The sequence below is a fragment of the Dipodomys spectabilis genome, unplaced genomic scaffold (genome assembly GCF_019054845.1).
Source record: "Dipodomys spectabilis isolate Male_0828 unplaced genomic scaffold, ASM1905484v1 ptg000062l, whole genome shotgun sequence".
In the NCBI taxonomy this organism is placed as follows: Eukaryota; Metazoa; Chordata; class Mammalia; order Rodentia; family Heteromyidae; genus Dipodomys; species Dipodomys spectabilis.
This window is the reverse complement of record NW_024870739.1, coordinates 2,412,475-2,436,707: the sequence shown is the minus strand read 5'-3', so window position 1 is coordinate 2,436,707 and position 24,233 is coordinate 2,412,475. Positions and strand designations below refer to the sequence as shown.

General features: G+C 53.5%; 1 protein-coding gene across 2 annotated transcripts; it reads left to right on the top strand.

Moving 5' to 3' along the window:
• Window positions 1-4,682: 4,682 nt before the first annotated feature.
• Window positions 4,683-23,682, top strand: Smtnl2 (smoothelin like 2). 2 transcript variants are annotated; one of them, XM_042680599.1, is made up of 8 exons: window positions 4,683-5,072; window positions 11,627-11,714; window positions 12,188-12,424; window positions 13,028-13,103; window positions 14,032-14,211; window positions 15,242-15,359; window positions 15,979-16,130; window positions 22,845-23,682. In XM_042680599.1, the coding sequence occupies exons 1-8, from the start codon at window positions 4,683-4,685 to the stop codon at window positions 22,969-22,971; spliced, it is 1,368 nt and encodes a 455-aa protein (XP_042536533.1). In that variant the 3' UTR covers window positions 22,972-23,682. The 2 variants fall into 2 exon arrangements, with proteins under 2 accessions (XP_042536533.1, XP_042536531.1); XM_042680597.1 differs by having other exon boundaries at window positions 13,025-13,103.
• The last annotated feature ends 551 nt before the right edge of the window (window positions 23,683-24,233 follow it).

Here is a 24,233-nt window from a genome sequence, read left to right as displayed (position 1 = left end):
CTAGCTCTAGTTTTGTTTGTGTTTTGTATGTGGTGTGTGTGTGTGTGTATGTGTGTGTGTTGTGCTGCTACTGGGACTTGAACTCAGGGATCTCATACTCTTGCTTGTTTGTTTGTTTTATTCAATGCTGGCACTCTACCACTTGAACCACATTTCCACTTCCAGCATTTTTGCTGCTTAGTTGGACATAAGAGTCTTGTGGACTTTTCTGCCTGGAATGGCTTTGAACCTCAATCTTCAGATCTCAGCTTCCTGAGTAGCATGAGCAAATGACATGTAGCTAGCTTGAGTCTTTCCTGGCAGTGGGGCTTTGAGGGAGCCCCTCTGGGCTTAAAGGCCAGCTATCATTTCTGACCCTGCATGAGATCCTTGGAGACAGTGCTGAGAACCCCTATAACTCACAGTTTTCCTAATGCTCCTTCTCTTTTGGTGCTGGTACTGGGGCTTGAACTCAGGGTCTAGGAGCTGTCCTTTAGCTTTTTTTTGTCCAAAGCTGGAACTCTACCACTTGAGCCTTACCTCCTGTTAGGATTTTTGGTGGTTAATTGGAGATAAGAGTCTCACAGGGCTGGGAATGCAGCTGAGTGGTAGAGTGCTTGCCTAGCATGCATGAAGCCATGTGTTCAATTCCTCAGTACCACATAAACAGAAAAAGCTACACTGTGGCTCAAGTGGTAGAGTGCTATCCTTGGGCAAAAGAAGCTCAGGGACAGTGCCCCGGCCCTGAGTTCAAATCCCAGGATGGCAAAAAAAAAAGTCTTACAGACTTTTCTGCCTGAGTTGACTTTGAACTGTGTGTGATCTTCCAGTCTCAGCCTCCTGATTAACTTCATTCATAGGCCTGAGCCACCAGTGCCTAGCAATTCCCTCTTATGTACTTTATCTGAGATTCACTTTAGTGAGCAGTGTCCCTAGTCCACAAGGCTAGAATTTGGAAGCCATCCTTGCCCTTCTGTTTCCCTGCCCCCACCTCCACTGACCACTCATCCAGCAGTCTTCTGGGTCCCAATGGCTCTCCAGTGAGTTCCCCTCATCCCAGAGCCAGCCAATACTCCCAGAACATTTAAGCCAACTGCCACATGAGTGTGGGGACAACAGATCCTTTCTGTGGGATGGGATCAAATGCCTACATGAGAGCATGTGCAGCTGTACTCATGTGGATGAAGGCGGGATGTAGAGGGCAGCAGGAGGGCTCACCCACAGGAGGCCTCTGAGGGGCAAATCCAGGGAATCCAGGCCTCCAGTAAGCCTGGGAACACAGAGAGGAAAGCTCTGAATGGCTAAATCTGTTTCCCTCAGGGGCGAACTGAAAATAGCATGCAGGAAAAGTAAGTTCTTTGAATCTAAGTTTGAAAGCCAGGTGCAGGTGGCTCATACCTATTATAATCCTATGATCTGAATATCGTGGTACAAAGCTTGCCTGGGCAGTAAACTCCATGACATTTTTACCTCCAATTAACCAGCTAAAAGCCGCAAGTGGAGCTGTGGCTCATGTCAGAGCACTAAGCCTGAGTACAAGCCCCAGCGTTGGCACGAAAAACCTGGGTTTGAAAAAAACAAAACAAAACAAACAAAAAAAAACCTGGCGGGATCCTAGGCTTTAGTTCTGCCTTTGCATGCTTTGGTGAGTGGCCGTGGGCCATTTACTGCCCATCAGGGCTTCAGTTCCCTTGTGTCAGGCCTGTGATTCTAACTTCCCTGGCACTGTGGTTTTGGTCTGGCAAGGGTTTGATTTTTGTGAGGGAACTGACTTGGGGGTGGGGAGGAACTTGGGAAGGCCTGTTCACATCCTGCTTAGTGCCTATACCCTGGATGAGTAGGGGGTCAACAGGCGGCAGTGGAGCCAGAGCCAGGTAAGGGGGAACTGGAAGAGCAGGCGCCAGAACCCCCAGGACTTGGTGGGCGGTCAGCTGTGCTAGCACTGCCATCAGGGGCTGGTGAATGTGGAGGAGTGTGGGCCAGGTCCATCAACCCACACCTCCCTTGCAGCCTGGTGCTGGGCAGTGGGGGAAGGGGGTGTTGGAGAGGGTGGGGGTGGTACTATCAGGGAAAGGCCCAGATGAGCCAGGGGCCAGTGAGCAGAGCTTAAGCCTCCCTTTATTTATCTTGTAGCCAGCCAATAGGGTGCTTTGGGGTTCTTGTCCTGATTTCTTCCTACCTTACATTTCCCTAATCCCTCTTTTCCTTCTACCCCCTCTGAGGCTTTTCCTCCCTGTCCTGCTGTCTCTCTTTTTCTCCCAGGCTCAGCTCCAGCTGTTGACTCAGTGGTCTGACTAGAGGAGGGAAAGGAGCCAGGGGGCTGGTTTGAATTCTGTGCCAACTGCCTTCCTAAACTCTACAGGGAGCCTCCGTGTCTGTCCTTCACTAAGTCTAGACTTCAGCCCTAGGAGTCCAGACAAAATCCCTCCTAGACACTACCATGGTGACCCAGGAGACATCAGCTCACCTCCTGGGAAAGAAGGCTGGGTTCCTCTGCCCTTCACTGGTCCAGGTACCTGCCAGGTATGCAACAGCTGCTCAGGCCCTCCCAAGACTTCTCCCCTCTCTTCTTGGGTCCTACAAAGGAAAAGACTATGCTTTTTTCTCTCTGAAACTCAGCTTTCTTAACTCTAGGCTCTGTGCTCAGACACTATATGTACTTCCTGGGGTAAAAGTGGCTGCAGAGGTCTCTCTCAAGGTCTCTATCAAAGATTCTAACAGGAGAAAGAGTGTGGAGAGTGTTTTGGCTCACCTAGCCCAGACAGCGACTTGGAATATACATGTGTGTACGCGCGCGCACACACATATACACACACACACACAGACAAGCAGCATACACGCCTCTTGGCACTTGACTTTCTCATGAAATAATTGCTGGAAGGCTCCTTGGATTAGGTAAGCCAGTGTTCCTTCCTGTCCCCACTGTGGGGAGGGATCAGCAGTTCGCATCTGTTAGACTGATCCAGCCCCTCTGGGCAGGGAAGGCCAGTCCAGGAGGGTCTATGGGCTCCAGATACCCTTGGAAGCTGAATGCTGCTGTGGGAACAAGCCTCTTAGCCTTCTTCCTGTGGTCCATCTGGCTGTGCCTGTTCAGTCTCTCAGCCTCCTTCAGCTGTTCAGGCCTAGGAAAGTGCAGGCCAATTAAGAAAGCCTTTTTGCACAAAAGGATCAGATGTTCTTATTTTTATTTTAAATATGTTGTATGACAATGTCCATCTTTCTAAAGTAATATGTGTTTCCATCTGTCCATTTTCTTATGTTGGCTGGGTTTGTTGTGGGGAGGGGAGGGAGGTGGCTGGAGTGGGGAGCACTATCTAGGATTAAGAATAAGAAGCATTAAAGGGAATAAAAGATGGGATCTCCACTTGTTGATAGACACTAGTGACAGGGGGAGGGTATGTGGTTTATCCAAAGTTGTACTTGCAGTATTTGGACATTCTTCCTTAAATACACCCTTTCCTCACATCCACTCTCAACTCCCCCCCCCCCTTCTTTTGGTCAGTTATGGGCTTGATTTCAGGGCCTAGGCACTGTCACTCAAGGCCAGCACTCTACCATTTTGAACTACAGCACCACTTTGGCTTTCTGGTGATTCATTGGAGATGAAGAGTCTCATGAACTTTCCTGCCCAGGGCTGGCTTTGAACTGCGGATCCTCAGATCTCAGCCTTCAGAGTAGCTAGACTTACAGGTGTGAGCCACCAGCGCCCACAAAAGGGCCCGCTGGTGAGTGAGCCTGGATCCCTTACTGACTATTCATGAGAAGAGTGTGCATATCCTGTCGCTGATGGACACTGGTGGCTCACACTTGCTTATCCTAGCTCTTCGGGTGGCTGAGATCTGAGGATCCAGGTTGGAATCCAGCCACAGCAGGAAATTCAAATGACTCTGATGTCCAATTAGCTAGCAAAAAGCCAGAGGTGGAGGCGTGGCTCAAGTGATAGAGCTCCGAGTGTTCTCTCTGGCTCTACTCCCCATCCCCCTCCCTACAGAGTAGGGCTAGGAGAGGGGAGCACATACTTGCAGAGACTGGCAGGGACTTTACCATCTGTCTCCTCTCTGGGGTCTTTTAACAGGTGCAAGAAATTCCAGGCGAAGGTCTCAGGTCTCAGGTCTCGCTGGGGAGGCGAGTACGTGTATGTGAGAACCAGATGCCGCTGAGGCTGCGCTCGTGGGGACCTGAACGGTGCAGATCTCCACTCCCACAGGACCCATGCCCCTACCCACGCTTTACCCCTCTGCTGTGATCCTCAAAGTCCGCTTGAGGGCCTGAGCCTTCTTCCGGTGAGGGCTCGGAGCTCTCCACGCCCACCGCGGGTCACTTCTCGGCACCCTTGGAGAGGAGCGGAGGGGTGGGGGGGTGGGCGGAGGGCGAGCTCCATCTCCGCCTCCTTGGCCCCGCACGTCCCGCTCCGTCCCTGCAGGTCTTCAGGGGCGGGAGTGGGGGGGGGGTCCCGGGTTAGGAGGGGATCCCAGGCCCGGTTGGGTCCCGGGCCGGGCTGGGTCCCGCCCCCGCGGCCACGCCCCCCGCGCGGCGCCCAGTCCTGGGACGAGCGGGCTCGCCCCGCCCCGCGCCCGCCCCTCCGGCCGCCCCTCGGGCTAAGCCGGGCGGCGGGGGGGACAGGCGAGGCACTGAGTGGTGGATCTCGGATTCTCTCCCTCCGTCCTGCAGCCGGCTCTGCGCTCGGTGCGCCCTGCTTGGCCATGGAGCCTACCCCGGATGCCGAGGAGGCGCGCGGCGTGCGCGAGGCCCTGGGCCGCTACGAGGCGGCGCTGGAGGGCGCGGTGCGCGCGCTGCACGAGGACATGCAGGGGCTGCAGCGCGGCGTGGAGCGGCGCGTGGCCGAGGCGCTGCGCCTGGCCGCGCCCCTGGCGCGCACCGTGGCCGAGCTGCAGCGGGACAACCAGCGGCTGCAGGCGCAGCTCGAGCGCTTGACGCGCCAGGTGGAGGCGCTGGGCTTGGCGACCGGGCTGTCTCCCGCGCCCGGCACTTCCAGCCCCCCGCCCGCGTCCGGGGCTCCGGATCGCGCACCTCGTCTGGGCACCGCCCGCTTCGCCAGCCACGCCACCTTCTCGCTGTCCGGCCGCAGTCAGGTGAGTCCTGGGGCAGCGCGGCCCGTCGGGGCGAAGGCGGTTGCGCGGGCACTGAGGAGGGTAGCCCGATGCCCGGGCGCCCCACCGCCCCGCGTGCGTGCGTGCGTGCGTGCGCGCGCGCGCTCGCTGCGGTTCTCTGGAACCGGGATTGTACCTCCACCTGCTGCTGGGATTCGGTAAAGGGGTCCCACTACTAAAGTGTCAGACAAGGCAGGAGAAGCAACTTCATAGCCAGCCCTTCCCTTCCCTGCACCTGTCTCTCACCCCCTCCCTGCAATTTTTTTTTTTTTTTTGAGCTGGGTCCTGTGTGCTGAGTAGAACATCTCCCTTTCCCTTGTCCATGACAGTAAGATCTTGGAGGCTGAGCTCTGTATTCAGCCTGGGGCCTCGTCCACATGTTGGAATGGGTTAGCACCCCCTCCAACCCCAGCCAACCTCTCCATCTTCATTCCGATACCCAACATTGCTGCCTCACCGAGGCCTGACCGTTCAGGTTATAGATTAACCGGGACTGAGAACTCAAGCCCCTGTGTGTGAATGGGGGTGGGGTAGGGGTGGGGGTGGGGTGGGTTAAGGGATGTAGTCTGGGAGAGGGTGCTGAGCAGCTGCTTTCGGGAACTGACATTCCAGGGGGGCAAATCCTTTACCGCGAAGGGAGAGAGAGGAACTGGCCGTAGCTAGTGTCTAGATTTCTGGGGTCAGTGGCTGGCCAGAGGCTGGTGTGGACCAGTCTGAGCATGGGCCTCCTTTGGTGTGGCAGGGCCTGGTTAGAATGCTTCCATGGTGTGTGCATGTCAGGGGGATGCACCCTCCTGACCAGCCATGTGCTCTGAGGCAGGAAGTCTGCACCACTGACCCCCTTACCCAGGTGCCCTAGTGAGGGTTGAGATGGCCCCAGGCTGAGCAACGCCAACACTTTGAGTAGATGTTGTGTTGGGTAGATGTTGTGTTCCAAACCAAGCAGACACTTTCCCAGTGGATAACCAAGGAGGGCTTGTGCTGGAGGCCCAGGGCTTAGTGCTGTAAGTTTGTGCAGCTTCAGAATAACCATAAATTAGAACTAGCAAGGGCGGAGCCTGCAGGCCTGGGAGTGGAGGCTGAGTTGTGAAGGCTGCCTGGCTGCTTTTGTCCTGGGACACCCAGGACTCCATGTGACATGTCGGGAAACACACTGACATGTGTCCCATGAGTGTGAGAGTCTATATGCTTCTGGTGTAAAATTGCCACTGTGAGCTCATACGTGCTTAATAAGCAGTGTCATGGGTTTCTGAAGTTTTATTTTAAACACATTTGCTTCTTGTTTGCTCAAGGAAACAGCTGTCTGAGCTCTTAAGAAAAATAATCTCAGAATTGTACACACACACACACACACACACACACACACACACACACACACACAATCCTTTCCAGTTGTGGCTTTTTTTTTTCAGTGGGAATTTGCCATTATTCATCCAGGCTGAGGGAAGGGGCAGGGTGCCATCCTCAGCGATGACTGGATGGGCAGAGGATGAATGGAGGTGAGCTACTTAGTTGTGATGGACCAAGTAGGAAAGAAGGATCTGAGCTAGAGCTGTGTGTGTGTGATGAGGCAGTCTGGACAGGGGATTGAGAGGATGCTGGCAGGGACTTTGGCCATGAGAATGGAGGCAGAGAGAAGAACCATGCCCTGGGGCATCATTGGATTACAGTCAGGTCAGGTTAGGCCTGTCTTCGGGGTCCGCGAGATATCCAGGTAAAGTTGTCCCAGACAGGTGGATTCTTGGGTCAGGGGGTCTAGAGAGTGGTCGGAGCTGGAGGTGAGGGGTTGTTTGAGCACAGCTATCAGCCCAGGTTATAGACAAGGTGTGATCTTGAGCATAATTGCTGAGAAGGAGCCCTGGGCAGAGGCAGGAGAGTTCGAAAGAAACAAAAACCAGGCCAAAGAACTTTCAGGGCTGAAGAGAATCCAAAGAGCCCATTAAGAAATCCAGAGTGGGGGAACTTCTGGAAGAACAGATTGGGGATAGCAGCCTGTTGGGACCAAGGATAGAGGCCCAGCGTGGGGGTAGGCTGAGTATTTCAGAAGTGTTAATAGCCAAGCATAGTCAAGAGTTGTGGGTAAGGGGTAGACCAGAGGCTGTGCTACCCTTGAGCCCTAGCTCCTGGGCCTGGGGCAGCTCCCATGTGCTTGACCCCACAAGCCTTGGTCAGTCTACCCTCACAGGAGTGCTACCACATGCTCCGAGCTGTCTTCTGCTGGTGTGAGGGCCCCCATGAGCCCTGGGCATGATCCAGCTCCTGTGGCCTGTGTGGCTGTGTGTGTGTGATGAGGCAGTCTGGACAGGGGATTGAGAGGATGCTGGCAGGGACTTTGGCCATGAGAATGGAGGCAGAGAGAAGAACCATGCCCTGGGGCATCATTGGATTACAGTCAGGTCAGGTTAGGCCTGTCTTCGGGGTCCGCGAGATATCCACCAGCAAGTGGCCTGTGATCAGGATTAGTCACAAACCAGGAATCAGGGCTTCTGGGCCAAACTGGCCAGAAACAAAGCTGGGTGCTGGAATACTGGTTGTCTGTGGCATGGATCTGGATGTAAGGGTCTCATCGTGTGGCCACAAGCGGGTGGTTTGTGGTTAGGCCTGGTGGAAGCTGGTGTACTTCCTGTCCCGGAGCTGGGTAGACCTCAGCATATAAATGTGCCCTGATCTCCATGCAGATGGGCTGGATCAAGCAAGCCACTTCTGAATACACAAACCTTGAACTTGCTGTAGCAGGGTTCAACATGGGCCTAGATGGCAGAGAGGATGGTCAGGGAAGCCAGGGAGGGAGGAGGACAGAGAAGAGGGAGGAGAATAATTGGGGAAGACTCCCAGCAGGAGGCCTGAAACGCTGAAGTAGACAAACAGGTGGTTTTTCAGAGGCATCTCCTTTTAGCTAGGCCTGGATTTCTTTGGATCTAAACCAAGGGAGCTTGGCCTACGCCTGTTGGGCCTCATATACAGAGCAGACTGGGTACTTTGTGTCCAATTGACCTGGTTAATGAAAGCATCCAGAACCATTGCTGGTGTCTGGCCTGGAGGAGGGAGGAGGGGAACCACAGTGGGCTGGGCACCGGCCGGGAGTGGAGTGGAGGGCAGACACCCGAGGTCAGGTCCAGCCTCAGGACTAAGAGCCTGGCCCAGAATTGTTCCCTGGAAATGTTATCCTAGGCTAAGCTAAAGCTGCTGGGTCCCCGTGGCCAGGCAGCACAATCCCTCAGGAGCCACTGCCAGGAGCCAGTGTCAGAGGCCTGACCATGAGAGAAACCAGACTCGGCTTATCTGCCTGCCTTTCCCAGAGGCAGTGTGATAAGGGAGTTGGATCCTGTGGGGAGAAGCTTGGATGAAGGCCTTAAAGCTGTGATGTGAGTGGAGACTGGCTGGGCAGCTGTGTCAAGCATTAAAGGAAGGAGGTTTAGCCCACATGGGCTCTGGGGAGCACACACATGGACAAAAGTCCCAAGACATCCTTCCATAGCCCACAAAAATATTTGCAAGTTCCCTCAGGGAGAGGGTCCCACCTGCCTGAGTCCCTGAAATCAGACTTCTCTCATCCCCCAATTTTGCCTCTCTACCCGCCCCCCATTAGTTCCCAGACCTGGCTCTCTTACAGGCCTGCTGTCCCTTCCTACAACACAGAAGTGGGACATTTGGTCTTCAGCTCTGTCCCTCACCTTCAGGGCTGTATGGTGATTTCTCCTTCCTGAGTCCCACCTGACGGCTAGGCTAGGCTAGGCTATCCCACCACACAAAGATAATGGCCCTCTGGGGAGCATGCCAGAGGTCCCCCCTAGAATGGGCCTAGGACTGGGACCATTGCTTACTTAGCCTTTGCTTTCAGGGCTCTGTGTTAGTTGAAGACCCCCTCCCCCTCCCCAGGTCTCACGCTTGTTCCTCCCTGCCGGGGCCTGGAGGGTGATCTCAGAATAGTCTCTTGACCTGAGGCATGGGCACAGCCCCTTCCCCATGTGAGAGGGGGTTGGACTCAGCTCCACACCCGTGGCTGCTGCTGCTATCGCTCCTGCCTCACCTGAGACCCCTTAGCAGGAAGCAAGCTAATGCAGAGGTGCAGAACTTCCTTCCCACCTGCCCCTCTGCTCCCAGAGAGCACCATGGGGGAGGCGGGGCCTTCAGCATGTAGTGACAAGCATGTGGGGGGACCCCTCACTGACACCTACATTCCTGGGGAAAAAATGATTTCAACACCGGTCTGTACCTCTGAGGCCCCTGCCTGGACCTGTGGAACCTGTTGGGCCAGCGTGGGATGGGTGAGGGGACGTGGAGACCCCAGAGAAGAGAGGCCCAGGTGACACCAGGAGCTGGGGTTCTGGCTGGACTGACTGGTTTTCCTCTGGCTTGGGCTTCAGACCTCTAGGGGAGTCCTCTCAGGGAGCACAGGAGACACCTTACCTTTATGCAGGGGTCCTGTAGTCTTGAGAGTAGGCGGGCCTGTTCATTCTCCTCCACCCTCCTGAAGTTGAAGGACTGCCCTGGCCCTGTCTTCTGTCACCTCCCCAGGGTTCCACCCTGTGGATGGGTCCTCCTCTCGGCCTGGCACTGTGGGCTTTCTAGCTGGAGAAACCGTTGAGACCCCTTTTCTGGCTTCCCTCCCATGGCCAGCATGAGGGCAGCTGGAGAAGTGTCTGCAGTCCAGGCTGCTGGCTCCTTCCCCTGTTTCTCCAGCACGCCTCTAGTTCTGTTTTTACATCCATTGCCAGTGACCTCTTCTTGGCTAAACACAATGGACATGTCTTCCATCCCATCTTGACCACCTCATCCCTGACCTTACACCACCTTTGGATATGTTGGTGTTCCGGCTTCCCTCCCTGGTCTCTTCTCTTGCTGTGTTTCTCCCTATCTTGTTGGCTGCTGCTGCTGCTGCTGACTCCTTGTGTATGCCCATCCTGCTTCCTGAGATAGCAGGGCGCCCTGGCCCCTGATCCATGCTGAGGGCTTTCAGGAGTCTATGAGAGCTGGGACTGTTTGCACCAGCTTTCCTTTGTACTCATGCTAGCTACCTCCTCAGTCCTATACCCATCTCATCTAAAATGGGAATCCTTGTTTCTCCCCCAAGCCTTGCCAGTCATTCACACCCCAAGCCTCAGTATCCTTTCCCCTGCTCTGTTTGTTCACCCTTTTATCCAGATTCCTTTTCCCTCAAAGCTCTGGAGTCCTTGCCCTTGGCCCTTCCACATCCATGCACCATATCCCCTCCCCACTTCTCCACCAGGGCCTATGGAGTTGATTTGCCACCTGATCTCCTCCTTTCACACAACTCTGGCCAGCATTTGAAGAGTGTGTCTAACACACACCATAGGCTCCTTGTCTAAGGTCAAGTTCCAGTACTCCAGGCCAGCAGTGTGGGCTGCAGGATCATCCAGCTCACAATGTTTGAGCCGTGATGGCTTTGCTTTGGTGACCCTCAGTCACCCTCTGGGACTGGCTCACTCTGTATGTGGCTCAGGCAGCCCTGCTTCTGGGTGCCTTCCCTGCCCTTCTGAACTGAAGTCTGCCTTAAGCATCCTCATGCTAGTCTGGTACCACTGACTGTGCTACCCACTGGCCTGATTCCCCCTGATGCAGGCTGCAAGAGGACCTGAGCCACCTGATACTGGAGATAAACTGTTGTCTGGGAAGCTAGGAGACCAGGAAATATTCTGGAGATGCCTGGGGGAGGGGCACAGCTGGCCCTTCAAGCCACTCACCGTGGCCTGTTACCAAAGTCTGGTTAGGATCTGCCTCTGGCCCCTCTTGCCAGACTGACCACTCCTCCCAACCCCCGCTCTGAGCCCTCTGCCTCTTTGGGAGGAGGCAGAACCCAGGGAGAGGAAGGCTTGCCCTCTGGCCATTATCCTGGCTGTTTTCACTGGACATCTCTGGCTGCGTATGACTCCCCTGAACCCCAGGTTCCATCCGAGAGAGGGTTCTGATGAGTTTAGTAGATACTCAGATAGCACTTTCCTAACTTTCTGTGGCTCTCAGACTCAGAGGGGACAGGAGGTGGCTCCATCAACCCTGGGATCCCAGAAGATCCCAGCCCCCACCTTGCTCTTTGTTCTCTCTGCTTGCCTCCTGCTGGCCCCCACCTCCGGGTGTACCCCTGGTGGGATGCAGGGGTGGCAGGAATGCAACCAGACCCCTGTAGTCTGGGGGAATCTTGTATTCTTGTATTCAGGACAAAGTTTCTGCTCTTGTGGGGGCAGCCCTGACTACAGAGAGGAGCAAGGGCCATAGTCGCCTGACCTGTTGTCTGGCTCAGCCTGCAAAAAGGAATGGAGTCACCTAACTCACTGCTGCAGTCAGAGCCCCAATCTCATCTCTGTCCTTGGCTTTAGTGGGCTCTGGGATGAACTCAGTAAAGGTGTTTGTCCATCAGATCGCCCGTCTACTAGATGGGTTCCATTTCAGCTTGCTCCTCACCTTGGCTAGCACTATACTTCCTGGAGCTGTGTCCTGCCAACACGAGGAGGGGCTTTAGGAAGTGGTTTTGAGGTGGGTCCATGAATAGGGCCTCAGTTGTGATGATGTCTCTACAGAGTGTGGATCATGAAGAAATTGGTGAGCCAGAGGCAAGACGAGCGTCAGATTCCTGCATTATGGAGAATGGATACCAGCCAGCCGCAGGTAGGGGCCGAGGGAGGCATCTGGGTACCTTTGGGAGTCAGGGCCTTGCTGGGCCAAGCATCCTTAGGCTGGGGTGGGGCTTGAGGCTTAGCCCAATAGGCAAAGTGGCTGGCAGGGAGCCATTTCATTCAATGTATAGAGCTTTCCAAACACAGCGGGAAGTGAGAGCTCTGGGGTAGTTGTGAGCTTCCTGGTTTCTAGAGGAAAGCAAGCAATTGTCTAGGGCAGGGAGGCAGGTAGAGTGCACAGTCAACCAGTATTTATTGAGCTGGCTACAGGGGAGGTTTGAGAAGAATCAGTGTTGGTTAGAATAGCAAGACATCCCTAGTAAGGCAGGTCAGGGAGGCCGGGGTGGTGAGGGATGCCTTCCTGAGGAGGTGGGAGGAGGAGGCTCAGAGACAAGGAGACTTTTGGGGGTTCTGAGGCCCCTGTGGCTTCCCCAGCTGACCTTCCCCATGGGTCATACGTTCCAGGCCCAGGCGAGGGACCTCCAGAGTCTGCCCAGACCTCAGCACCAGAGTCCCCCAGGCCTCGTCCAGTGAGCCTCTCCTTACGGCTGCCTCACCAGCCAGTCATGGCTGTCACCCGTGTCTCTGAGAAGTTCTCTGGGGAGACGTCGGCTGCAGCTCTGTCACCCACCTCTGCTGCCACCCTAGGTTTCAGCCCCAGTCCCAGCGAGGTCACCGCCCTCTGGATCCCCAGTCCCACTGGTAGGAGCAGGAGAGGGTGGGCTGGGGGGCTGGAAGGGGACTCAGAAACTCAGGTCAGGTCCCTTCCTACCTCTGCCATCTGTCTGTCATGTCAAAAGGGACCTGCACTTTCCAGAGATGTCATGAATTGCATCACCTGTGGGGATGGTCATGGGGACTTCCCGCCCTGCAGCACCCCTCAGGGCTGATGTGGGCTTGCTCTTCCTCCCTGCTTCCTGCCACAGGCTGAGCAGGTGCCTGGAGAAGCCCGGGTGGGGGGCGGGGGGAGGCTTGAAAAGCCCGTGGGGGCTCTCTGTAATGCAGGCTCAGTGATTAGAGGCAGTGTTTGCTGGTCACACAGCATTGGAGGCCCTGGGCTCTGTACCCTCAAGGGCAGCATGGAAGGAGGACAGTTAAAGGGACTGTTGTGATGGCATCATTCAATTTCCCCATCCCACTTTCTCATCGTCATTTACCAAGGCAGAGCCAGCTTAGCCCAGCTTCTTGCTGGTCCACAGAGGGAGGCTGGGTAAATGAGGTAGGGCCGGGTAAAGGAAGGGAGGCTGAGGCCAGCCCCGTGTGAGAAGCCAAGTGTGTTCTTTCTGATCTCCTTTCATCCAGCAGAGAAGAATTCCTCTTTCACACGGTCATTGTCAAGCTCTGGGTATGGGGCAGTGACAGCTGGCAAGCACAAGGACAGGTGAGTCCCTGGCCTCTTTGCCCCAGCTGGGAGCCAGGGGCTGGGCCACCCCTGCTGGGAGCTCTGTGTGCTGACCCTCCTGGGTGGGTGTTCTGCAGAGCCAGGGCAGCTCTTGGCAGGTAGGGTGTGAGTCACTGGAGCAGTAAAGTGGCTGGGGGGCTCTGGAAGGGGGTTGTTTGGAGAAGCATGGCTGCAGTTTGACTTCTCTGTGGGCAAAGATTGGGGGTGTGTTTGGTCAGGTTCAGCCTTCATGGGAGGTGGGCAGGTAGAGGCACCTTCTCCCTTACTCTTCCTCTCTGCTTCCTGCCACGGGCTGAGCAGGTGCCTGAGAAGCCTGGAGGGAGAGGGGGCCCTGGGAAAGCCCATGGGGGCTCTCTGTAGTGCTGATCTCCTTTGGGATTGTGGGTGTCCTGCTTCCACAGGACTGCTAGACTCACTGGGAGTGGGGGTAGGTGGCAACCTTAGCATTTTTTTCCCCTTTAATAATAAAAGGATAATTGTCACTTCTTGGAAGATTGTTCTAGGGGGAGAACAAAAGGGGTCTTATCTCATGGTGGTGGGGAGGGGGGCTTGGTCCTGATGGTTGGTGGGGTACACCTCCTGCTTGAGAGGGTTTCCCTTATCCTCTCCAGGTATCGATACCCTCAAGGGCTGCTTATTCTCAGAGTGAGGGGCCCACTCTCCCTCCCAGTTGAGCCTGCTGGCCAGGCATGCTGCAAATAGTGGCTCTGTTCAGAAAACCTGCCAAGCAAGTTGGTGCCTGGAGCAGGTGGGCTTGCTGGCTGCCCGCTGCTCCACTCTCTCAGTGTCATGGTGCAGAATGCCTGCCTTGCTCTTGTTCAGTGCTGGGTTCAGCTCCCATAGAGGAGCTAGTAATACTAATCTCGATGTCTGTGTGTCTGACTCGGTGCTTCTCTCCTCTCCCCAGCCCTCCGTTGGTGACACCACCCCAGTCACCCCCCTCCCCGCAGCCACCAGCCATAACTCAGACCCTTCACTCAGGGGAGCGTCGTCGCGAGCTGGTGAGGTCTCAGACGCTGCCCCGCACCTCAGGAGCGCAGGCCCGGAAGGCACTGTTTGAAAAGTGGGAGCAGGAAACAGCTAGCAAGTATGGACACCTGCTCCCAGACCACATAGGGCCCAGGGGGGAGTGGTCTGGTGGTATTGCATCTCAAAGTTGAGCCCTACCGTCCCCCCTGGTGGGGGGCTGTCCCCAAGATCAGATCTCAAGGCCGGGGCTGTTTTACAGGGTGGGCTGGGGACTAGAGAGCCTCAGTGGTTGGGAAGAGAGGGCTGTGGGGCTAGAAGCCAGGCCAGGCCTGGTGAGAACCCTCCTCCCCCACTCAGAAGCACCCAGGATTTCTGCACCCCTAGTGGTCACAAGTAACTGCTATGCCTGAATTCCTCAGGGTGCGTTGCTCCTTTCTTTTCTGGGCAAGATTGGGGAGTCTGGCAGAGGGTTGGAGTTTCTGGCTGAGGGTGGGTTGGCCTAACTATTGGGCTTGACTTGTCTGGGGACTGAAGAGGTGGCATAGGGGACCCAGGATCCACGGGCCACTGCTGTGCTCTGTTAGTGATAGCCTTCCTGGCCCACTGGTGCCTATTTACCTAGTCTTCTTGTCAGAGCCCAGTATTGGTGCCTGCTGTGCAGAGTGTGGGTCATGCTTCTTTGATGATGATGATGATGGCTGATAACCAGTCCGTACTTGGCTTTAGTAAGGGAGTCAGACCCAGGAAGTCCCCACTGACCCAACAATTTGACCTTGGCTATCGGAAGTATCCTTGGGCCCTATGAGGAAGGCATCTCACCTTGCTAGGAAGTGTTACCAGAAAGAGACCCCCATCCCAGAAGGAGAGTGGGATGAAAGAAGGGGGGGGTCTAGGCAGAGGAGAGAGGGGATTGAGACCATTCTGCTCAAGTCCCGTCTTGGAATTATCCAGCAACCCCTGCTTCCCACTGTGGGCCAAACATAGGGGTGCTGGACAGCTGGAGGAGGCAGAAGGTCCTGCCAGATGCCATCTGAGGAGCTGTACAGCCGGTGCTATGCACTGATCCAGTATCTCCCTGGTGAGCAGACCAGAGGTATAGCAGCATGCCCCCTTTTGGCACTCACAGCATTCCTGCTTTCTCTCCACAGGGGCAAAGGGGAGACCCGAGCCAAGCTGAAGCGGTCACAGAGCTTTGGTGTGGCCAGTGCCAGCAGCATCAAGCAGATCCTGCTTGAGTGGTGTCGCAGCAAGACTCTGGGCTACCAGGTGAGCCCTGGCCCAGGCAGACAAGGCCCTGCCCCTTTCTTGGCCACCTGGCTGGGCAAGAGCTGGTGTAGGCTGGAGGGAGGGACAGGAGCCAGAGAACTAGTGTCCTTGGAGCACAGATCCCTAGTCACCTGCAGTATAACTTTAGAAATACTCAGAATTACCTGGGCACTCACTGGTGGCTCACCCCTGTAATCTTAGCTACTCAGGAGGCTAAGACAGGATCATGGTTTGAAGCCAACCTGGGCAGAGAAATCTATGAGACTCTTATCGCTGACTAACCAGCAAAAAAGCCAGAAGTAGAGGTGTGGCTCATGTGGTAGAGTGCCAGCCTTGAGTTGGAAAGCCAACTGAGAGCTTGAGGCCCTGAACTCAAGCCCTAGTACCTGTGAATGAATACACACACACACACACACACACACACAGAAAATTCAGAATTTGGATCTTGGGATCTATATGCAGACTCATCTTAGTGGTTAGGGTCTGGTTGCTGAGCAGGGCCGATGGCAGGTCTTGAGGAAGAGCTGGGAGAATCTACCTGCCTTGTGGGGTTGAATTGGATGGGAGGAGCAGGGGGGTTGGAGTTCCATCCCACTGACCTTCTTCCTCCTGCTTGCAGCATGTGGACCTGCAAAACTTCTCCTCTAGCTGGAGTGACGGGATGGCCTTCTGCGCCCTGGTGCACTCTTTCTTCCCCGATGCCTTCGATTATAATTCCCTGAGCCCCACGCAGCGTCAGAAGAACTTTGAGCTGGCCTTTACCATGGCTGAGTGAGTAGAGCAGGCCCTGCAGCCTACCAGCCTTAGCCTCAACTGGGAGCAAAACTCTGCCCCAGATGGGGGTCTGCGGAAGTGCTCAAGGACCTGAGGCCTTCAGGTCTGTTTTCTCCTTACACAGGTAAAAGATCAGGCCTGGCGATGGATTTGCCCAGGGTCACACAGCACCCTCAGCCTTGCCTACCCACTTCATTCCATTCCTGGCCCAACTACTTAGCCCAGCCTCCTTCTCCAGGCCCTGAGCTGAGCCAGAGAGGGAATTGAGCCAGCTTGGCTCATAACCTGTGCTTGTTACTGGAAGCTCATCTGGAGCCAAAGGGACGTACTCTCTGGGGCAGCAGAGCTTGTTCTGGGGACAGAATCAACTCTCTCCCTCTGAGCAACTTGGCCTGGGGTTTTGGAGCCTCGGCCCTCTTGTTTTGTTGTCTCGGCTGATGCATTCAGACTCTCAGCCCCTTTGGGGTCACAGACCTCCTTGTATACTTTATAAGCCTTCTCTTTCTTGGCTGCTTGGGCTAAGTTGTCATCTTGATAGCAGAAACAGCTTTGGATGAGTGTGTTACGCAACAAGCCAGACGGTGATGGAGTTGTGCCAAGTGTCGCAGCGTGATGTGGGGCGAGGGTGGCCCACAGGAGGAGGCCCAGCTGCTCAAAACCCAGGCATGGCCATCGTCCAAAATCAAACTGTTAGAATGTGTAGGGTTGGGGCTCCCACATAGGCTGCCCAAGACCCATTCCAGCTGGGGAGGGTGATGCTTGGCTTAGAGCTCTTCACTTGGGAGTCACTGCCAACTCATCATCTTGACCACCTTGGTCACTCTCAGCCCTAGACCCAGCTGGGTTGTGGCAGAGAGAGGGACACCCTGGGTCACAGGGTGGGGACTCCACGCCCCAGCTTGCAGGGAGAACAAGAGCCATCTCGGACTGTGCTTTCCCAGCAAGAGGTTGGAGTTCACAGAAGCCTCCAGACTTTTAAGCAGATGTTTCTTTGATTTCCAACCTGGGGGTGGCGAGGGGGTGGGGGTGGGGTTGGTCCATGGCCTTGCCTCCTCCTCTGCAGAGCAAACAGCAGGGTAAAAACCTTGGCCCTGCCTCCCTGTGGCCTGAGCCTGTTTCCAGCAGGGAGGGAGGCGGGCGTGAAGGGGCCTCCACAAAGTGTTCTGGCTTTTTTTTGCTGACTCGGGAGGGTAGGAGGGTGGGAGGGTAAGGAAGGGTGTCTGAGGCAGGCCTGTGTGGGGAGCTCGTTCAGAGCCGGGGACATGCCTCTGTTGATGAGTCATCTGTGAGATTACTGCTCAGGTACGTGAGGGAGCTGAGGGAGTCAAGGGAGCGGGCGGCCTCCAGGCCTGGGGGCCTCTTGGGAAAACAGCCTCTTGGATCTCCTAGTTTCTTGGAGACTGGATAGAAAAGATTTAAGAAAGCTCAGGAACACCTGCTTAAGGACATTGGCTGGGAGTGTTTGAGGTTTGCCAGCAACATCTGGGTAGTCACACAGGACTGTTGAAACCATCAAGAAGAGCTCTGCGGCTGAAAACAGAATGAAGAAAGGCAGGTTTTTGTTTCGTTTTGTTTTTGTGGGTCATGAGGCTTGAACTCGGGGCCTGGCCACTGTCCCTGAGCTTTTTCCCTCAAGGCTAGTGCTCTACCACTTGGAGCCACAGCGCCAATTCCAGTTTTCTGGTGGTTCGTTGGACATAAGAGTCTCAAAGACTTTCCTGCCTCTCTGGCTTTGAACCCCGATCTTCAAGTCTCAGCTACCTGAGTAGTTAGGATTACAGTCGTGAGTGACTGGTGCCCCCACAGAAAGGCAGTTTTGTTTTTTTTTTTGGGTCCGGTCATAGGGCCTGAACTCTGGGCTGGGGCGCTGTCCCTCAGCTCTTCAGCTCAAGGCGAGCGCTCTACCACTTGAGCCACAGCGCCACTTCTGGCTTTTTTCTTTTTGCTTATGTGGTGCTGAGGAATCGAACCCAGGGCCTCATGCATGCAAGGCAAGCGCTCTACCACTGAGCCACCTTCCCTGCCCAGAAAGGCAGGTTTGAGAGCAGTTTTGACAAGAGGAGTCTGGGGTCCTATCAAGCAAGACATGACTTTTAGAAGATAGGAAAACATGGTATTCACAAACCATGCATCTGGAAGGAAATATTTCTAGAACTGTCTGTGAGCAAATGCCTTTGAAGCACAAAGATTCATTTGGAAGGAAAGTTGTGTGTGCTGCCCATCCCCATAGTTTCTGGGCTCAGAGATTCCTTGTGGCCTAATCTGTGTGAGTGATGTGGTGCTGACAGCAGGGTGAGCTTCCCTTGCGTGACAGGTGTTCAGCGCTTGGAACGAGACTGGACCAGTCCCTTTTATGGAAGGGGCTGAGTGGAGCGGGCGCCTGACCCTTGTGCATCTTTTTTTCCCCCATCTCCAAGCAGAGCCGGAGCACAGGACGTGCGGCCCGAGGCTTCCCGCTTGCCCTGCCTGGAATGTGGCTTGCTCTCCGGTTACCCTCAGCAGAAGGGGCTCAAAGGCTATTTGTAGTGTCCATGTGTCTCTGTCTAAAACCAGACAGGAGGCAGCAGTCCGAGCTCTGGCATCCTGGACCACATTTAGAGCAAGCTTTAAAAAATAAAAATAACACCCTCCTACCCTTCCTTCGTGTCCCTTACGGGCTAGCCCAGGGCAGCCAAAGATGACAAGACATGGGGAGCCTTTAGGGTTCGCGACAGTAGGCTGTGTTACCCCTAGATCTGGCTGTCTGCTGGCATGGACGTGATTTGTTCTTTTTGGTTTGGACTTTTTCATGTAGTTTGAAGTATTTAAAAACAAGCTTGGAGCCAGGTGCTGGTGGCTCATGCCTGTAATCCTAGCTACTCAGGAGGCTGAAATCTGAGGATCGGGGTTCAAAGCCAGCCCAAGCAGGAACGTCCATGAGACTTATCTCCAGTAAACCGCCAGAAAACTGGAAGTTGCGTGGTGGCTCAAGTGGTAGAGTGCTAGCCTTGAATTGAAGAGCTGAGGGGCAGCGCCCAGGCCTAGAGTGCCAGCCCCACAACTGACAAAACAAACAAAAACAAAACAAGCTTGGATCATTTGTACAAAGACAGTTTTAAAAAAATGTATATAGGAATTGAGAGCTCTACTGTTTTGGTAAAAGTTGATGGTGACATCTGAGTCTTGATGGGTCACACCTGTAATCCTAGCAACTCAGGAAGCTGAGCTCTGAGTATTGACATTCAAAGTCAGCGGGGTGGAAAAGTCCCATTAACCAGCAAAAAGCCAAAGGTGAAGGTTTGTCTCAAGTGGTAGAGTGCCAGCCTTGAGTGAAAAAGACAAATGGGTGTGTAGGCCTCTCAAATTCAAGACCCAGTTACCCCGGCCTCCCCCACCCACCTCCACACACACACAGAATCAGTGGTGATGATCACTTCTCTTGGATCCTGTTTGAGTTCTGTTCAGCCTGAGGAATCTTGTCATCCTTGTGGCTAGCACCAGCATATCTCTGAGGGAATGCACGATTTCTGCAGGAGCAAGCTAGGCTGGAAGGCCAACGCCCCTACAGGTCTATTGTGGACTGTGTAATGGCCTTCAAGTCTGGGACGTTGTTCTGTTTGGTGGAGCATTTGGACCCTCCCAGGGGAAGAAGTGGGTGATGATGGGAGGTTGTATATGTGTGAGGTTGTATATGTGTGAGGGGAAGGAGGGTGTAGCTGAGACAGGGTGGCCACATGCTGAGACACCCTTCTCAAGACTTCATATACTTCTGTTCAACTTCAAAATGACAGTGGGGGAGGGCAGGGGCAGATGCATTGCAATTCAGTGTCTGATTGCCTGCTGGAAAGCCAGCATCTTGCCCTTGGATAGCTGGTTGGGCAGTGGAGGGTGGTTCCAGGGTGAGACCTTACTCTAATCTCTTTAAAAAAATTTATTGTTATTATAAAGGTGGACTCTTTTTTTGTTGTTCTTTCTCTTGTGTGTGCGTGCGTGCATGTGTGTGTGTATGTGTGTGTGTGTGCATGCGCCTGCGTGTGTGTGCGCATGCTTGAACTCAGGGCCTTACATTCTTGCTTTTTTTTTTTTTTCTGTTGGCACTCTACCACTTGAGCCATCCTTCCACTTCCAGCTTTTTCCTGATTAATTGAAGTTCAGAGTCTTGTAGGTTGTTCTAGCCAGGCTGGCTTCAAACCTTGATTGTCAGATCTCAGCCTCCTAACTAGCTAGAATTCTAGGTGAGAGTCATCAGCATCTACCGTGGAGAAAAGAAAAATTGACTCAGAACATTGTGGGACTGATAGGCAGAAAGTGCAAAAAAGCAAAAATGGTATAAGCAGCATAAAGAACAACTTTTGTCTCGGCCACGGCCTTCTTCAGAAGGGCTGGCATGGTCCTCAGGGCCTTTTCCTTTGATCCAATGGTGGGTGAGCCAGGCTTTGCAGAAGGCTGGCTTCTGATCAGGGGGGTTGGGCAGGGTACTGTTTGAGGTCTCTTCCAAAGCTGGGGTTCAGGAGTTCTAGGCTGTCAGCTGTGATGCCCAGGGCTCATGTGGAGCCTGTTCCCACACACCTGGGGTCCTCAAAAGAGAGGGTCTGGGAGTAGGGAAGAAGGGAGAGGAAGAGGTGGGTGACAGGTATCAGATGGCAAGCAATGGTTCTAAAAGGTGAACTGGGGTGGCCACAAAGCACCTTTTGCGTGCCTGTCCTGTCACAGGGCTCACTTCCCCGACGCAGAGCCTTGACTTGGCAGGTGCCAGAGAGAGAGGATGCCTGCTCACCAGCCAAGTGCACTCTTACCCCATGGAGCTTCTGGGTTCCCTTACATAGCTGCCTGCCCCAGCCTTGGGGGCAGGAGTGGGGGACTGGATCCGGGACAGGTGTCTCCATTTCACATTGACATTTGGTTTCTGATAGGAGGCCTGGCACTTGCCCAGCACCACAGAGCAGGGCCCAGGGGTAATGTTACAGTCTTTGTCTCTGGAGCACACAGCCCGGGGAGCTGCCCTGTGCTGTGTCCTGGAAGAGAGGCCAGTGGGGGTCATGTTGAACTGGCTGTGAGCTCTAGGGTGGGTAGGTCTGAGGTGGCTTGTCCCTCTGCTGGGCTCACTGGGGAACCAGGTGTGTAAGAACACATTGTGGCCGGGTGCTAGTGGCTCAGACCTGTATTCCTAGCTACTTAGGAGATGGAGATGTGAAGCTCACAGTTTGAAATCAGCTGGGCTAGAAAGTCTTTGACACCCTCATTTTCAATTAACTACCAAAAAGCCAGAAATGGAGCTGTGATTCAAGTGTTTAGAGCACTAGCCTTGAGCAAAAAAAAAAAAAAAACTCAGAGACAGTGCCCAGTCCCTGAGTTCAAGCTCTAGGATTGGCACATGTATACACAAACAAGAATGTATTTTGGGAGCCATAGCCTCCCAACAGACCCACTGGAAGGGAGAGCAAAGAAGCATTTCTCCATTTTATCTCCACTAACCACTGAAACACAGAAAAGTGGAGATGTAGCTCAAGTGGTAGAATGCCAGCCTTGAGCTAAAAAGCAAAGGTAGAGTGTCCTGGCCCTGAGAATAAGCCCTGGTACCAACACACACACACACACACACACACACACACACACACACACACACACACACACACACACACACACACACACACACACACACACAGTCTCTAGATTTATTTAATATTTGGTGGTACCGAGGATTGAACACTTGCTATAATAGTCTTCTACCACTTGAGCTAAGTCCCCTCTTTTTTATTGTTTTGACACAGGGCCTCACTATGTAGCCTAGGCTAGCCTTGAAGTCACCAACCTCCTACCTCTGCCTCCACAGTGCTAGGATGCAGGTATCATCTCCGTGCCAGGCCCTTAGGTTATTTATAACATCTAGTACGATGTAAGTGCCATGTGACTATTTGCCCTATTTTGTTTGGGGAATAAAGGGAAGAAAAGCAAGCATATCTGTTTGATATAGGTACAGTCGTTTTTTTTCCCCCTTATTTTCAACCCAAGTTTGAATCCATGGCTGTGGTCATAGAGGGCAGACTCTGTGTGTGTGTGTGTGTGTGTGTGTGTGTGTGTGTGTCCTGAGTCGTGATGAAAATTATCTGTCTTTACTATATAGGTCACAGTATTAAAGTGTTTAAAAACACTGTTGCAGGAGGCAAATGGGTGAATTTATATTTTCCTTCAGTTTACATTTATTTTTATAGTTCATGCTCATTTCTGACATTCCAATACATATTCACATGCATTTAAATTGTGTGTGTGTGTGTGTGAGTGTGCCAGTCCTGGGGCTTTAACTCAGGGCCTGAAGAACCCTAAGTGAAGAGTTCCTATATTTAAAGGGGAGCTTCACTAAACCTCACCTCTGTCCGGTGATGCCTGAGCATTTTTTCTTATTCAAGGCTAACACTCTATTTGAGCTATGGCTCCACTTCTGCCTTTTTGGTGATTAATTGGAGATAAGAGTCTGAGAGATTTTTCCTGCTTTCAGGTGGTTTCAGACTATGATCCTCAGATCTCAGCCTCTTGAGTAGCTTGGATTGCAGGTGTGAGCCACCGTGCCTGGCTTGTTTGCATTTAATCCACACTGATAGACAATGCCTCTGAAGGTTCTTGGGGTCTGGGGGGAAGGCATCTGAGCTCCCTGTGTGTACGGAACACTTCTGGCCCCAGGCTGAGTCCTACAGCGTGCTACCTCGAGTTCTGATGGACGCTTCTGTGTTTCAGGAATCTGGCCAACTGTGAACGCCTCATTGAAGTGGAGGACATGATGGTGATGGGCCGCAAGCCAGACCCTATGTGTGTCTTCACCTACGTCCAGTCACTGTACAATCACCTGCGTCGCTTCGAGTGAAAGCCCAGGAGACTGTGAGGCCGCCATACCCCCTCCCCCCCTGCCAGGATGGCCCTCCCCCAGGAAGAAGAGCTGCTGAGGGTCTGAGCTCACTGTGGATCCCAGGAGCCCCTCACACCAGCTGTGTTACTGATTAAAAGCCCCACTGATCTGAGTCGACAGTGCTGTCACAGCCAAGGGCTTGCAGGAAAAGGCAAAACTCCCAAAGAGAGACAACGGTGCTAAATAATGATCTTAAGGAAAAATGATGTTTGCCTGTGTCGATTCAGGAAAGCTAAGTTACTGTTTCCCTCTGGTGATTTGATACTTTGGCTTGACAGGGTTCCATTGATTACCAAGTATTGTTGTTGTTGTTTTTAATCAAAATGCCCTGCGCATTCTACGTCGTCACATTATTGTAGGCAGGTCCCTCTCCTCCTTCCCTCTGGGTCACAGCCAGGAAACAGACTGCTTCATCAGCAGAGGTGACAAGAAGAGCCAAGGCTGGGGAAGAAACAGTTGAATCACACCCAGGTCCTGGGCAGTGGATGACCTTCAAGACACCTCTATTCTGGGGGGACATTGGGGAGGCTCTTGCCTAGGTCCTAAAGGGCTCCTGTCCTTCCCAGCGGTCCCACGAGCATTTAGATACACACAGGCTCTCTGGAAGTTAACACTCTCTAGAACTGAACCATGGAACTGAGACCTACCTACCTTCCTTCCTTCCTTCCTTGCTTCCTTCCTTCCTTCCTTCCTTCCTTCCTTCCTTCCTTCCTTCCTTCCTTCCTTCCTTCCTTCCTTCCTTCCTTCCTTCCTTCCTTACCTTCTTTCTTTCTTTCTTTCTTTCTTTCTTTCTTTCTTTCTTTCTTTCTTTCTTTCTTTCTTTCTTTCTTTCTTTCTTTCTTTCTTTTTCTTTCTCTTCTTTCTCTCCCTTCCTTCCTTCTTTTCTTCGTTCCTTCCCCCCTCTTCCTTCCTTCCTTCCTTCCTTCTTTCCTTCCTTCCTTCCTTTTCTTCTTTTCCCTCTCTCTCTTTTTCTTTACTGTCCCTTTTTCTCTCAAGGCTAGTGCTCTACCGCTTTACCTATAGCTCTGTTTTTAGCTTAAAAAAATTAATTGGAGATAAAAGTCTCACAGACTTTCCTACCCAGGCTGGCTTTGAACCACAATCTTCAGATCTCAGCCCTGAGTACCAAAGATTATAGGCATGAGCCACCAGTGCCTTGACTATGATGAGAGTTTCTTAGCCACATTGGGGGGGTGGGAATCAGGGGCGGAGTGGGGGGG

Excerpts from the sequence above, each read along its gene's own strand:
- Smtnl2 (XM_042680597.1), top strand. The coding sequence starts at position 4,683 with ATGGAGCCTACCCCGGATGCCGAGGAGGCGCGCGGCGTGCGCGAGGCC. Across the intron at positions 12,425-13,024 it reads CTGGATCCCCAGTCCCACTG|CAGAGAAGAATTCCTCTTTC; the intron begins GTAGGAGCAGGA and ends CCTTTCATCCAG. Across the intron at positions 15,360-15,978 it reads GCAAGACTCTGGGCTACCAG|CATGTGGACCTGCAAAACTT; the intron begins GTGAGCCCTGGC and ends TCCTGCTTGCAG.